The sequence below is a fragment of the Mastomys coucha genome, unplaced genomic scaffold (assembly GCF_008632895.1).
Source record: "Mastomys coucha isolate ucsf_1 unplaced genomic scaffold, UCSF_Mcou_1 pScaffold23, whole genome shotgun sequence".
NCBI classification, from domain to species: domain Eukaryota; kingdom Metazoa; phylum Chordata; class Mammalia; order Rodentia; family Muridae; genus Mastomys; species Mastomys coucha.
In genome coordinates, this window is record NW_022196906.1 from 50,735,604 (window position 1) to 50,750,522 (window position 14,919).

The following is a 14,919-nucleotide window of genomic DNA, read 5'->3' on the forward strand; positions in this document are numbered from 1 at the left end:
GAGTCTCAGCGTGAAGGAGCTTCAGTCAGGGGAGCTGAGCAGCCTGGATGAAACTTCCACTCAAGTCTTCAGCCTCCTCTCTGTCCCCAGACAAGGATGTTTCACTGTCCAGTGTTTTGGGTGTCAGTTCCCCGAGACTCTGAAACCCAGCGTCTGATGGTTAGTGAAGAGGGCTAGAAAGAGCAGACATTGCCCAGGGCACCCAACAGGCTGGAGAGCTGAAAATGACCAGTGTCAGGCAGCAGTGTCTGAGCCAGGCCATGTCTACCTGGGACATTAGGGAAGGTGTGGGTGGTGGCTGGTGGCTGGCAACCCATCCATGCCTACTGCAGGGAAAGTTCAGAGCCTCATCTTGCACTACACTGATAGCTCAACTGCTTCCCCAGCCCCGCTTTGGGGAGGGCTCAGGCTACTGGGCGTCGCACCCTGGGCACTGCTATCCCCTGCCTGCCACCTGCCTGTCTCTGATGTTTACTTTCTTCATATTTATTGTTCCAATTTTGAATTCTTGCCCTCATGAAAATCCCTTCAGGGGGCAAGGATCCGAATTAAAGCATTGATTAAAAAGCATAAAGCACCCTGAAAAGCACAGGAACCGCCTTGAACTGCCCGGTGATGAGTTACACACTGCTTACTCGGCAGCCTGGGTGACCCCTCAGATATGACCCGCCCTCAACATGTTATACTGACACCCCCTGTAGGAGCGTGAGTCTAGGAGCCTACACTCAGCATGCTCTGCTGCCACTGTGCCGGTATGGGCAGGCACTCTAGCCTCTCAAGGACTCAGTTTCCCTACCTTTCAGGGCAGCCATCTGTAAAAGACAGAGGGTGACAGGCTGGGGAGATAGCTCGGTCTGTAAAATGCTTGCCACGCAAACATGAGGCCTGGGTTCAGATCCCACCTAAAATGCCAAGGACAGTGGTGTTTACCTGTAATCCCAGTGCTGGGAAGGTAAGGACAGGGATCCCCAGAGCTTGTTGGTCAGCCAGTCTAGCTAAAATGGTAAACTCCAGACTCAGTGAGAGCTGTTGTGTGAAGGTGTAGGGTGAAATGTGAGAGAGGAAGCCACTTGGTATTGACCCTGGCCTCCACATGCACACGTATGAACATGCCCTCACACACATATGTGGTCACACACAGAAGAGGCGATTCAGAGGATGTGAACACATCTGACCTCATGGTGCATGGCCCACTGTTCTGTGGCTAACTGCCTGGCTTGGGGTAGTAGCTCTACAGGGCAAGGCTGGCCAGCTTTTCCATCAACATTTTTAAATACCCCAGGTTTTATTCTTCGGTGGGCCTATATCAAGGTCAGCCTCAGCAGAGGGGTTTCCATTCCCTATAGCAACTTCCTCTTGATCACACGTTGCCTCCCACACAGCTAGCCTGTGTTCTTGGGCAATTCACTATGGCAGGTAAGACAGCCACCTCTGGGACAGTGGCAGTGTGACCTAGAGTTGAACGTCCATCATGTGGTGGCTGGAGAGCTGCCATCCGCTGAGGCGTTGGGATATGTTTCCCACTTTGTTCAGCTGCCAAGACACTCCCCCCTCCCCTTTCCTTAGGCAGGGTATCATGGCACCACTCCCAACTGCCCCCCTCCTCCTCCTTTCTTGCCATCCTCTTTCACCTTAACTTTTCTCTCAGTCAGTCCTCATTTGGAATGAGGTGTGACACACCACAATCACATGCCACTACTAGGAAGAATCAAGTGTGTCTGTGTTGTAGGCAAGGGATGATAGCTGAGTGACTCACAGATGACTTTGTTGGGGAGGTGGTCTTTGGGGTGGAAGGCTGAAAAGGCATCTGGTACAGTTCTCCAAAAGGAAATGGCTTTAGAGGCCAGGTTGCAGGACCAAGTTGGGGGGCAGTGTGTGGCTTTGTGGGGTGGGAGGGGATGCGTAGATTCAGATGCTGTACACATGTGCATGAAGGTTTGCCAACATCTGGGCTCCTTACTCTTCTCCCTAAGTTCAGCCTCTTCTCTCCCAGGCTAGCCCAGGCCTGAGACAGATGCTAAAAGTCCTGTTTACCTCCTGAGGTCCCCAGCCTCACACCCACACCAGCCCCAGCTGCTGGCCCAATTACTTATTGATCGCCTGTCAGGATGTTTGCTTTTCTGGTGGGTCACTGGAGCGTGTGTGACTGTGGAAAATGGTCCTGTGGGGGCAGGGTAGGGAGAGGCTCAGACACAGAAGAATCTGGAGAGAGAGAGTGAGGGGGAGGAAAGGGGTGGGTGACAAAGCCCTTGGGGATAACAAAACTGTGCAGATTCCATAACATGTCAATGACACCATGAGTTCCCTCTGGTTAATCAGTCACTTAGTCGATCAACAATCAGGAAGCACCTGTCAGTTCTTGAAGACCAGTAGAGCATTTGAAAGTGTGTGGAGCCAGAGCTTCCAATCTACACTGGCCCTTGCTCTTGGTTGAGTGACAGTCACAGTCTCTCAGAGCCTCAGTTGCCTTACCAGTTGACATGGATGACAACTATGATAAATTGTGGCTTGAGGGCAGACGCTGTGTCAAGAGTTGAGGAAGAACCCAAATTGGGCACAGATGGGACTCCCAAGCCTGGCCTCCCCATGCTGTAGTAGGTTCCACAAGGCCATGAGTATAGGACAGTATGCCCACTAGGGCCAGAGGCAATGGTGATGGGCAGCAGAGGGTTTTTATCCCACTGGTGGCAGAAGGCTGCAGTGGAACATTGCTTTGGTTCATCTCTGAAGACCTCTTGGTTCCTCCCCACCCCATCTCCAAGCCAGTTCCCACAGGGGAGCAGAAGGCAAGGCAGGCAGCACCAGGATGGGAGAGCTCCTGCATACCCCTGCTCACTCCACCTGCAGCCTGCGGGCAGTTCCCACCCCATCTTTCTGTCACCTCCTATCATGTCTTAGGACCCAACTTTCACCAAAAAAAAAAAAAAAAAAAAAAAAAAACCACTCTCAGTGGTACAGTGTGGGTGCGCACCTGTAAGACTGTCTGTTCTGGTCTCGGAGGTCAAACCACTAACTCCAAAGGAGCCCAGTATTGGGAAGAGGTGATAGAAACCCAGAGAGGCGAATGGGCAGGACTTCTGAAGGGGGGCAGCCTGCATCTTAGGGATCAGGAAAATCCCAGACTTAATTGGGTCTTCAAGCCAGGATGTCTGCAGTCTAGAGAAACGACATTCTATGAAGAAAGGCAGGGTTAAGGCCAGGAAGCAGGAAGCACTCATGCCCTGGGCCAAGTAGCTGATTCCATCAGGGCTAGACCCTTGTAGAAGAGGTAGTCCAGGGTTCGCAGGACCCACAGTACCCCAGGTGGAGGCTTTCTGCAGAGCCTTTCTGATTGGGCCCTGCTTCTGGATAGAGCCCAATCCTGAAGCAGATTTGATACCTTTTACAGGTACCCAGGGCTTGTAGGCTAGGCCACCCAGGACTCAGTGGCAGAGTTGAGTGGAAAGTGATGGTATCTGCAGGGAGAATGCACTGTAGATTGGGTCCAGTTGTGTTCTCCCTTCCTCTTCAGGGCTATTTCCGGAAACCTCACCTTGAGCCCTTTGATCCTCTGTGAATCTGGGTGGATCACCAAGGCTGGTTTTGTCCCCGAGGAAGCCCTGAGTGAGTTGAGACTCAGGACATGCCTACAGTGACCTGCCTATGAACCCTAACGGAAGTGGCACTGCCCCTCCTCCACAACCTTCACATCTGGGATGGGGGTGGGGCGGGGTCTATCCAAGCATTGCCTGCTCATTGCCACCTTTGTCCTGTGCTTGCTTCCGGCTGCAGGTGAGCGAGAGGATGCTGGCAGGGGGTATGAGAAGCATGCCCAGCCCCCTCCTGGCCTGCTGGCAGCCCATCCTCCTGCTGGTACTGGGCTCTGTGCTGTCAGGCTCTGCCACAGGCTGCCCGCCCCGCTGCGAGTGCTCAGCGCAGGACCGAGCCGTGCTCTGCCACCGCAAGCGCTTTGTGGCGGTGCCCGAGGGCATCCCCACGGAGACTCGCCTGCTGGACCTGGGCAAAAACCGCATCAAGACACTCAACCAGGACGAGTTTGCCAGCTTCCCACACCTGGAGGAGCTAGAGCTCAATGAGAACATCGTGAGCGCCGTGGAACCGGGCGCCTTCAACAACCTCTTCAACCTGAGGACGCTGGGGCTCCGCAGCAACCGCCTGAAGCTCATCCCGCTGGGCGTTTTCACCGGCCTCAGCAACTTGACCAAGCTGGACATCAGTGAGAACAAGATCGTCATCCTGCTAGACTACATGTTCCAAGACCTATACAACCTCAAGTCGCTGGAGGTCGGCGACAATGACCTCGTCTACATCTCCCACCGAGCCTTCAGTGGCCTCAACAGCCTGGAACAGCTGACGCTGGAGAAATGCAATCTGACCTCCATCCCCACCGAGGCGCTCTCCCACCTGCACGGCCTCATCGTCCTGCGGCTACGACATCTCAACATCAATGCTATCAGGGACTACTCCTTCAAGAGGCTGTACCGACTCAAGGTCTTAGAGATCTCCCACTGGCCCTACCTGGACACCATGACCCCCAACTGCCTCTACGGCCTCAACCTGACATCCCTATCCATCACACACTGCAACCTGACAGCCGTGCCCTATTTGGCAGTGCGCCACCTGGTCTATCTCCGTTTCCTCAACCTTTCCTACAACCCCATCGGTACAATCGAGGGCTCCATGCTGCATGAGCTGCTGCGGTTGCAGGAGATCCAGCTGGTGGGCGGGCAGCTGGCCGTGGTGGAGCCCTATGCCTTTCGTGGGCTCAACTACCTGCGTGTGCTCAATGTCTCTGGCAACCAGCTGACCACCCTGGAGGAGTCAGCCTTCCACTCAGTGGGCAATCTGGAGACGCTGATCCTGGACTCCAACCCACTGGCCTGTGACTGCCGGCTACTGTGGGTGTTCCGGCGCCGCTGGCGGCTCAACTTCAACAGGCAGCAGCCCACCTGCGCCACTCCTGAGTTCGTCCAGGGCAAGGAGTTCAAGGACTTTCCAGATGTGCTCCTACCCAACTACTTCACCTGCCGCCGGGCCCACATCCGGGACCGCAAGGCACAGCAGGTGTTTGTAGACGAGGGCCACACGGTGCAGTTTGTATGCCGGGCAGATGGCGACCCTCCACCAGCTATCCTTTGGCTCTCACCCCGCAAGCACTTGGTCTCGGCCAAGAGCAATGGGCGGCTCACAGTCTTCCCTGATGGCACGCTGGAGGTGCGCTACGCCCAGGTACAGGACAACGGCACGTACCTGTGCATTGCGGCCAATGCTGGCGGCAACGACTCCATGCCCGCCCACTTGCATGTGCGCAGCTATTCGCCTGACTGGCCCCATCAACCCAACAAGACCTTCGCCTTCATCTCCAACCAGCCAGGCGAGGGAGAGGCCAACAGCACCCGCGCCACTGTGCCTTTCCCCTTCGACATCAAGACGCTCATTATCGCCACCACCATGGGCTTCATCTCCTTCCTGGGCGTTGTCCTATTCTGCCTGGTGCTGCTGTTTCTATGGAGCCGGGGCAAAGGCAACACAAAGCACAACATCGAAATTGAGTATGTGCCCCGGAAATCGGACGCAGGCATCAGCTCAGCTGATGCACCCCGCAAATTCAACATGAAGATGATATGAGGACGGGGCAGGGTGGGGGCGCAGGGACCCCCCCCCACCTCCGGGGCAACACTGGGCAGGGAAGGTGCCTGGCTGCTGCCCACTCACTTCCAGGCCTTCCCACCTCCTCCCTGCCCCCCTCACACACTCTCTCTCTCCCCCCACGCGCCCCTGCTGCCTCGCCAGCCTCGCCCTCACCGCCTGCCCTCCTTCTACCAGGATTTCAGAAGGCCAGGCCTGAGGACCCCATCTGCACAGGGGCCAGAGTTGACAGACGAATCCAAAGCCGACAAACCGACACGCGGCAGAGTCAATAATTCAATTAAAAAAAAAAAGTTACAAACTTCCTCTGTAACTTGGGTTTCAATAATTAATGGATTTTTATGAAAACTTGAAATAATAAAAAGAAAAAACTATTTCCTATAGCTAGTCGGAATGCAAACTTTTGACGTCCTGATGGCTCCAGGGCCTTCTTCCAACTCAGTTTCTTGTTTTTCTCTTCCTCCTCCTCCTCCTCTTCCTCCTTTCTCTTCTCTTCCCCTGTGGGGAGGGATCACTCAGGAAAACAGGGAAGGAGATTCCAGCCCCACCCTCCGGCCCACTCTGCTAGGCGCCATTTGGAGCCACGGGTGGCAGCTCAGCTCCAGGGCCCAGCTCTAGCTGTATTTTTGCAGGAAGTAGGGGAGGGGATAGGACTGCCCAGGGGGCGGGGCTTGTCTGCTGGCTGCCAGGCAGCACTACCAAGGGGAGGTGGGGGCCAGGCTCGGGTGTGGCTGAAACTGGGACGGGCTGGGGTCCTCCTGGGGAACAGCACAGTCAGTGGAAAGAGTCAGGAGCCAGAGGCAGGCTGATTCCTCTCCTCTGGTCCCAGCTCTGCTGCTCACTGTTGTGTGACCTCAAGTAGGTCGCTGGCCCGCTTGGGCCTCAGTCTTCACATCTGTACAAATGGGAACATTATCCCTGCCCTGCCTACCTCACAGGGCTGTTGTGAGGAACTGATGAGATGATGTATGTGAAACACTTTGTAATCTGTAAAGCGCTGTGCACATGTGTGTGGGTGACTGCTCTCATTATGGTCATTATTCTCTCACTGGGGGATGGGATCCCCATGGGGTCAGGGCTGGAGAGAAAAAGGGGCAGCTCCTGGGGCTCCTATAGGCTCCTCCTAGGACCCTGGCTAGGCTGGAGAACATAATAGATTCTTCTACCTCTGGCTGGGAGGACCCCTGAATGCCAGCTTTGGCCTGGACATGTCCAAAATTGGGAGTACCAGCTCTCTCCAGGTCTTATCTGAAAATGTTTATTGAATATCTATGCTACTTCCTGTGTACAGCCCTCGGGGCAGGAGGCCATTCTAGAGCAGTCTAGAGAGCCCAAAACTGAGCCTGTCACCAGCTCTATCAGTCCTTCCACTAGGCCATGCTCTGAGCCCATCCTGGGTTTGGCAGGGGTCTCTTAGATTTCAGTCTGTGAGCTGGCCAGAAGAGCCAGACAATAGCCTCCACCTGGGCCATATCATTCGAATCTCTAAATGCTCCCAGCTCAGCTGTGGAGAGGGTTGCCCTGGGCAACAGAATGACAAGTTGGGGGTTTGTCACTTTCCTAGAAAGCATCCTTGGGCCCTCTGTCTGAAAAGCCAACAGCAGCTCAGTCAGCAGACCTAGCTCTCACTACACCTTGTGTCTATGGGCAGAAAGGGCACAGGCCAGGGTCACTTGGCTTCTCCATGTTGGTGCTTTCTCGATGGACAGCTTCAGTTTGGCCCTAAATAGGCCCAGGTGACCTGCCTCCCATTTACCCTCTGGCTAAGGGAAATCTACAGCAATACAGGAACCAGGGGAGCACAGACCCAGCTGAACAAGAGAGCAATAGGAAAGCCAGACCTCAGAACCAGGAAACTGCCAGGATGCAGGGCGTCCAGTGTGCTGCTCCTACATCCATGCCAGGGTCTGGGCGTGAGCAGCATGACCGATGAGAGAGCCTGGAGTCAGCACTCAGTCCTTTACTCATTCAATTCATTCATTCATTCATTCCTCAGGCATCATCGCCATAGCTCTGCTCCAGTTTAGCTGATGTCCAAGGCTAGAGGCACCCTCACCCCAACCTGTTCTCCCAACCACTGGCCAGGACTGCCCTGGTTCTGGACAAGGCTTGAGCCCCCTGGTGACCTCCTGCAGGACTCCATGGAGATCCCTGGAGCTAAGGTTAGAAGGTGCTGAGGTCCAAGGTCAGGTCTGAGTTCAAGTTCTAATTCTGTCACTCACCAGCTAGGCCTGATTGTCCCCCACGCCCTGTTTCTTACCTGCAGAATAAAGAGACTTCGTTTTTTGAGTCAGGTCTCACTATGTAGCCCTACCTGGCCTGGAATTCACACATCCCTTACCGCTGCTTCCTGAGTGCTGGGTTAGAGATGTGTGCCACCATGCCTAGCCTCCGTCTGACTGCTTTTGCTGATGAGAAGGATTAGATGAGATGTCTGTTGACTGGTGCGGTGGTGGTAATGTTGACTACTGTTACATCCAGAGGGTGAGGACCAGGGATGCCAGCAATTGACTTGATGCTGCTCAGCCTTCAAGTGACAGGAACAGGGCCTGCTTCCAGGCTCTCAGAGCCACAGCCTTCTCAGCCTGGCCCAGGGCTTCTCTGTCAAGCAGGATGTAAGAGATCTGCATCCAAGATGTTAGTCACATGGCATGAGGCTTCAAGAACCCTGCAGGCCTGACATCTCCTGAGAGGAACCAGAACCCAGGTCCTCTGCTGCCCAGTCTGGAGGCTGAGTTAGTGCATCCTCCTTCCTCTCTGAGAGTCTGGGAACAGAATTATCACATGATCTCTGGGACATCTCAGGTGTCGCTGAAAGTAATAGGGCCAAGGTGCTAATTTACTCCTGGCTACTGGGACAGAAAGGGTTCCCACTGAACTCAGGGACATCAGAGAATTCTTAGGTTGTTGTCAGGTTGGAAAATGTCCATTTGGGAAAAGAGTACCCATGGTCATAGGATAGGGTTGACTGTCTGGAAGCTAAAAAGCTGGTGGGTGTTGGCACAGTCTCTTTTTACTGTGGAAGTGTCACCACAGAAGAGGCCAGAACTACGCTACTGCCACCTTACTAGGGCTCAGAGACATCTTACAGGACCGCTGGGGAGCCAATGTCTCTGTGCCCAGCAGCCTCTGGAGGGGACACAGGAGCAGCGGAAATCCACCCAAGACACACAGGCACTGGCCTGGAACCTGACCTCAGAGGCACACAGAACCTAAATTTTTCTGGCCATAATCCTGGGGTCCTGATCTGTACCTGGGAGCCTGCCAGATTGTCCTGCCATCCCAAATGCTGCAGGTGGCTGTGCCCAGCTAACCTTTCCACCTGGGACCAAGGGAAGAAGTCATAAGATGCTACTAGAGTAGAAAGGACAAGATCTAGAATCCTAAGGGTCTGCCCATTTTCCTGGGGATGGAACCAAAGCCACTTCCAAGAGCAGAGCATGACAAAGAGAAAGATGAGGGGGTTTACCCTCACAAAGTAAATGGGCCGACTATGCCCAGGCTGACACCCAGAAGGAGCACATTAGATGGAGTAGCAAGCTCTCCTTTCTCTTTACACCTGACATGTCAGATGAGGTTCAAAGAGGGAGAGTAACCCAGCAGAGTTACACAACAGAGGCAGGAAGGTCGCCTTAGGGTCAGGCTAGCTCTGTTTCAAATCCCATCACCACTGACACCTGCGTACAAAACGAGATTCAGAATCTGATTTTCAGGATGTCTGGGAATATTAAAAATCATGTTGTATGATTTGGGGTACACTGACAATTGTTGTGATTAGCCTGCTGGTTAAGCAGGGGAATGGTTGCTGAACCCAGGAGCTGGGGTGTCAGAGACTTTGTAGGACCTGGTGGGGACTCAGAAGTCCTGGGTCTCCAAATGGGGTCAGTTAGAAGCCAGTTTTGGTCACCTTGGCTACATGGTTCCTGGAGGCCTTAGTACATGGGTAGGTAAGAACAGACATGGTGTCTGTCTCCCTGCTTAGGGTAAAACAGCCACACCCAGGCCCTAAAGGGCGGGGCCACCTGTGTGAGTAGTGAAGAAAAGGGGCTACAGACAACAAAGGAAAGAAGCAGAGTAGCTCTTTGGCTGATGTCAGGGTCCATGCGGCACCAGACAAGGGCATAGGGGATGTAGTTCACTAGGGAGAATGTTTATGTATCATACACAAGGTTCAATCCCCAGTACCACAAATAAGCAGAGTGGTATACACCTGTAATCCCAGGAGTAGTGGCTGGAGGATCTAGAGTTCAAGGTCACCCTTAACAATGTTGTGAGTTCAAGGCCAGCCTGAACAGAACAGGGGAAATATAAATCCAAATATAAATATAATAATAATAATAATTATAATTATAATAATTAAATATAAATCCAAGGACAGCACAGACCTGCCAGAGGGTGAGTATCCTCCTGCAATAAACAGCCCACACTGGACTGAAAGTCACTGTCTAACTCCGATCCCCCTTAGGAAGTCCCCAGCTCCAGACTCCTTCCTAGTGTGTCTATTGGAGTCTCTCGTCCCTTCTTTTGCAATGAATCTGAACTGGTCACACACCAGACAATGCATTGACTGCCTCGGAGTAAGGTGTTCCTCTCTTGTCCAGTCAGCTGTGGCTAAGGAGTTGCAGAGGCCAAATTTAGGTAAAGAAGTCACAGAAGGGACTAGGGAGGGGTAGGATTTTGCTACTCCCAAAACTTGGTGGTTTGGAGGCACAGCCATTTACAGTACTCTCCATTCTGGAATTGGTGCAGAGTTCGTGGAGGACAGCAGCCTATCTTTGACTGTCTACCAGCGAGACGTGACTGGGGCTAAAAAGATTCAAGGTAGTTTCTAACCTTGTCTGCTGCCTTATCAGGGGAGGTTGGAAAGGCTGGGGATAACCGGTTTCTGTTTCCACGCAGTCTGTTCAGACTAGCATAACATCCTGGAGGCTCACCTCTACCGCAGTGTAACAAGCCATCAAGCATCTGAGGCCTGAGCCAGAATGTTCCATATGAACATCTGGGCTCCTTCTGTCGTCTAGGCACATCACAGGCTCCTCAGCTTCAAGATGAGGAGAGTCTAACACCTGCTGGGAGAAACTGCCTGCTCATATTGGGGGACATGCAAGACAAGAAGTGGCCACACGGACCCCAGGGAAGTTACCCTGTACAGCAGTGGTTCTCAATCTTCCTAATGCTGTGACCCTTTAACACAGTTCCTCACGTTATGCTGACTGACCCCCAACCATAACATTCACTTCATTGCTAATTCATAACTGTAATTTTACTACTGTTATGAATTGTTATGAAAATACTTTTGGAGATAAGAGATTTGTTAAAGGGGTCACAACCTATAGGTTGAGAACCGCTGCTTTACAGGGACATCTGTAGTCCCTTTGTCCTTGGAGGATGCACCCATTGATATACAGGCCTCTAGAGTTTGCTCAGGAGTGGAGAACTCCTGAGACAGACTGGCTTTGCTGTCCCCTGGTACAGTATCCTTTCTGTGGCCGGCTGCAGTAGAGGCAGGGGCAATAACACTGTTAGCTGCAGTTTATCAGGGGTTGTGCTGAGGGATGGGCTACAAGCCATTCCTGAATTCTCTTCTTTAATCGCACTCTGAAGAAGTTCTAACATATTCCCTTTCAGAGGCAAATCTGGAGAGTCAGGAGATAGAAAGGACAGGTAGGGGGCTGGTGAGATGGCTCAGCGGGTAGGAGCATTGACTGCTCTTCCAAAGGTCCTGAGTTCGGATCCCAGCAACCACATGGTGGCTCACAACCACCCGTAATGAGATCTGATGCCCTCTTCTGGTGTGTCTGAAGACAGCTGCAGTAAATTACACCGAAGTGAGCAGGGCCGGAGTGAGTGGGGCTGGCAGAGATCTTGAGTTCAACAGCAGCCACACACATGATGGCTCACAGCCATCTGTACAGCTACAGTGTACTCATACACATAAAATAAATAAAATAAATCTTTAAAAAAAAAAAAAAGAAAGGAAGGACAGCTAGGCCCATCTCCAGGTAGGTTTGAAATCCAGGATTCATTTTGAATCACTCTCAACTCAGGCTTCTCATTCGTGAAGTGGACGAAGCTACACCACCTCCTGCAGTCTCTCTTTCACGGATGAATGAGGGGCTGGTGGCAAGCACACTACGGTATGGGTAGGTGAGCAGAGCAAGTGTCAACGCCCATGGTCAAGATCTATGACAGTCAATCCTCCTAGGCCACACTGGCACCTCTGTAGAGTGTAGAACTCTGATCAGGATACAAGACATAAGGTTTAGCAGCTGTGCTAAAGGCTTGGCAATCTGACCTTGGCATCTCCTAGGAGCTTGGGACACAGTGGCCATGCAGTGCAGTCCTAAGTGGTCAGAGGACACAATGGCCATGCAGTGCAGTCCTAGGTAGTCACAACTCCCCCTGGGAGCTTGGTTGCTCAGCCTGCAAAGGGATTTATGGCTTCCTGTTATGGTATAATCTGCATTCACAACTCTGACTGTTACTATGAAGGGAGGGCTGGGGAGGCCTATAGCAACCCAGAGACTGAAGGCTGCCCCGGCACAATCCCAGGCCCTCTCTTCCCCCAGCTCCTTTGAGTCCAGTCTCCACCCCAACCAGGACATCAGCAGTGACCATGCCTGGTTCTCTGCTCATCAGCTTCATCCTTGCTCCCCAGCCCCATTGTACTGTGGGGACACTTTCCTGAGAATGGTGTTGCAGAATATCCCAGGAAACAAGAGGAAGAAGAAGCCAAAGAAGAGCAGGCCAGGGAGGAATGGCGACAGGAGTCATCTCTGAGACCATCCCTTGCCCATTGCACAGAGCCCAGGACTGATCAGCACTAAAGCAGTGGTCTACCTGTTTTGACAACAAGAAACCAAAGTCTCAGAGGGGTCCAGCCTACTGCCCAGGGCTGTGTAGCGGTACCATGATGCTTCAGAAAACGTGAAATGCTCTGCACTCCGCAGTGTAGATGAGGAACAGGAAGATAGGTGACAGGTACAAGGTCACAAAATAAGTCATCAGCCACAGTGCCTGCTCCGACTCAAGCTGAGCCAGGAAGTGGCCACACGGAGGCTACCACCACAGCCCTCAGAAAACATTCCCCTGGGATGCACAAGGTCAGGCAAGTGGGGGAGGGGGCAGCTGGAGGCCCTGACTTTGTTCTGACTCGCAGACATTTACATAGCTCGTTAAAAAAAATATGGCGTCGTAAAGAGAGGCATGGGCACAGTAAAGCTTGGCCCTCCATTACCTGCCAGCTCCACGGCTTCATAAGGGACACTCCAAGGACACAAGGAATACAGCTGAATGGAAATGGAGCGGCGCCCACTGCAGCACCCAGTGTTGGAAGGCAGAACAGGCCAGGTATTTTCTCTCCTGGGTCCTGTTCATGGTCCAGCACTGGAAGTGGATATGCTTTGGGGGTGACCTTGCTAAATATCTCTGAACCTATCTTCCCCAAGAGCCTAGGAGAAGCTAACACCATCTGGGCCTTCTATCTGTTTCCAGCTTCCAGCTTCCTCCCTGGCTTCACTGAGGTCCCATCATGTTCCAGCTTGGCCTGCCCATGATAAAGGAAGCAACAATTACAGCCTCTCCAGGAGTGTGCTTGGCCCATCAACCCTCATCTTCAAGGTGGCATGCTACCCTGATAGTCACCTGGAACAACTGGGAGCTATGGCCCCTCCACCTCCCCAGCCCTGGTGTCTCTTCTGGCCCATTCTCCCACACTGCCTCGAATGCAGCTCTGTGCAGAGCATCCAGAGGCTTCATCCAAATAGCCCCTCATATACCTTAGAGGTCTTTCTTCCTCTAAAACCTGCTAAGCATCTGGTACCTGGGATGAGTCCTGCCCCTCGGCCTCCCTTTCTTCTCTGTACAGCTGAGGTGAGGACCAGAGGGGCTCACCTGTGAGAAGCAAGCTAGGACCTCTGGACACTGGTAAGTGCAGGTAAAGCCACAGCAGGGAGTAGGGTGGGTAACAGACCCTACAACCAGAGTCAGGGCTGTGACCTGGTGACCAAGAGCCAGGACAGCTGGTACCTTTCTTGTGTGGGGCAGATGGAAAGGACAGAACACTGCAAGGTTGATGGGTCCCTGCTGTCCCCTAAGCAGAAAGGCCTTCTAGGGGTGTGGTTAGGTTGTTGGGTGAACTGTCCAATAGTGAGGACACAAGCAGAAGAGACCAGCAGAGTAGGATGGGTTCCTAGGCTCCCAGCTGGGTCCACAAAAGCAGCTTTCCCAGCATACCTGTGGGAGGAGGTCTCACCTGGGGACTGCATGTGTAGCTAGCTATAAAGTCCAGAGTCCCACCAGGAGGTAGGTTGGGGTACAGTATGAGGGGATCAAAAACAGGTATAAGATTTTCAAAGTGACCCAGAATCTCCAAGTCCCCTGATTTCAAATGAAAACGTACTTGAAAGCGCCAACCTTGCTTGCTAGATCTCTCTGTGTTAGAATTCTCCCTCCTATCGGTGTGTGTTGTTTCCATGGAGAGAAGGCCAGGTATGGGATGATGGCTAGGGAGGCTCTGAGGTAGAATGTTTGGGAGAGCATTGCCCGGGGAATGGGGAGTTGTAGAGCATTCTTGCGACACATCTCACAGCTGAAGGAAGAAAGTCCTGGAGGCCATAGATTCCAAAGTGAGTATGCACACCTCTGCACACACATACACTCCACCCCAGCAAGTACACACGCACACCAAAGCACTCAACATCAGTACAGCCCCCCATGCTCCCACACTGACAGGACAGCAGATTATATCCACACAAAACCTTACACACACACACACACACACACACACACATACACACACACACATGCACACGCGCATGTACATACATGGTAGCCTCAGCCTAGAGTCTCCTCATTCTCACCCTCAGAGCCTGGGACAACCAATGGGAGCACTCCAAGCACTGTTTCCTAGGCAACCAGCCTGAACTATCTAGCTATGCTAGGAGGGGCTGGGGAGGGGGCATGGTCATGGGGACCACATACATACACTGCCTTTGGGACCTGTATGCCTTGGCCCTTGTTTTTAAATGGTTGGGAAACTGAGAGCTGGAGTGGTAACGATGGCTTAGGAGCACCCAGACAAAAATGAACCATGGTGGTGCTGAATGATCTTTCTAGATGGGCTTGGGTGAGCATATCTGCCAGAGAAACCCTAAGTGGCTGACTCTCCCCTGACTGCACGTACCTGTGCATACACACATGTACACACACACACACACATACACACACATACACACACACATACACACACACACACACACACATACACAC

General features: G+C 52.8%; 1 protein-coding gene across 5 annotated transcripts in view; it reads left to right on the forward strand.

Moving 5' to 3' along the window:
• The window catches only part of Lingo1 (leucine rich repeat and Ig domain containing 1), a 180,135-nt gene extending 172,651 nt beyond the window's left edge, over positions 1–7,484 (forward strand). For all 5 annotated transcript variants that reach the window (XM_031343639.1, XM_031343640.1, XM_031343641.1 and 2 more), the window contains one exon: positions 3,772–7,484. In XM_031343639.1, the coding sequence (XP_031199499.1) occupies positions 3,784–5,628 (1,845 nt within the window). In that variant the 5' untranslated portion in view covers positions 3,772–3,783 and the 3' untranslated portion in view covers positions 5,629–7,484. The remainder of the gene's footprint in view (positions 1–3,771) is intronic.
• The last annotated feature ends 7,435 nt before the right edge of the window (positions 7,485–14,919 follow it).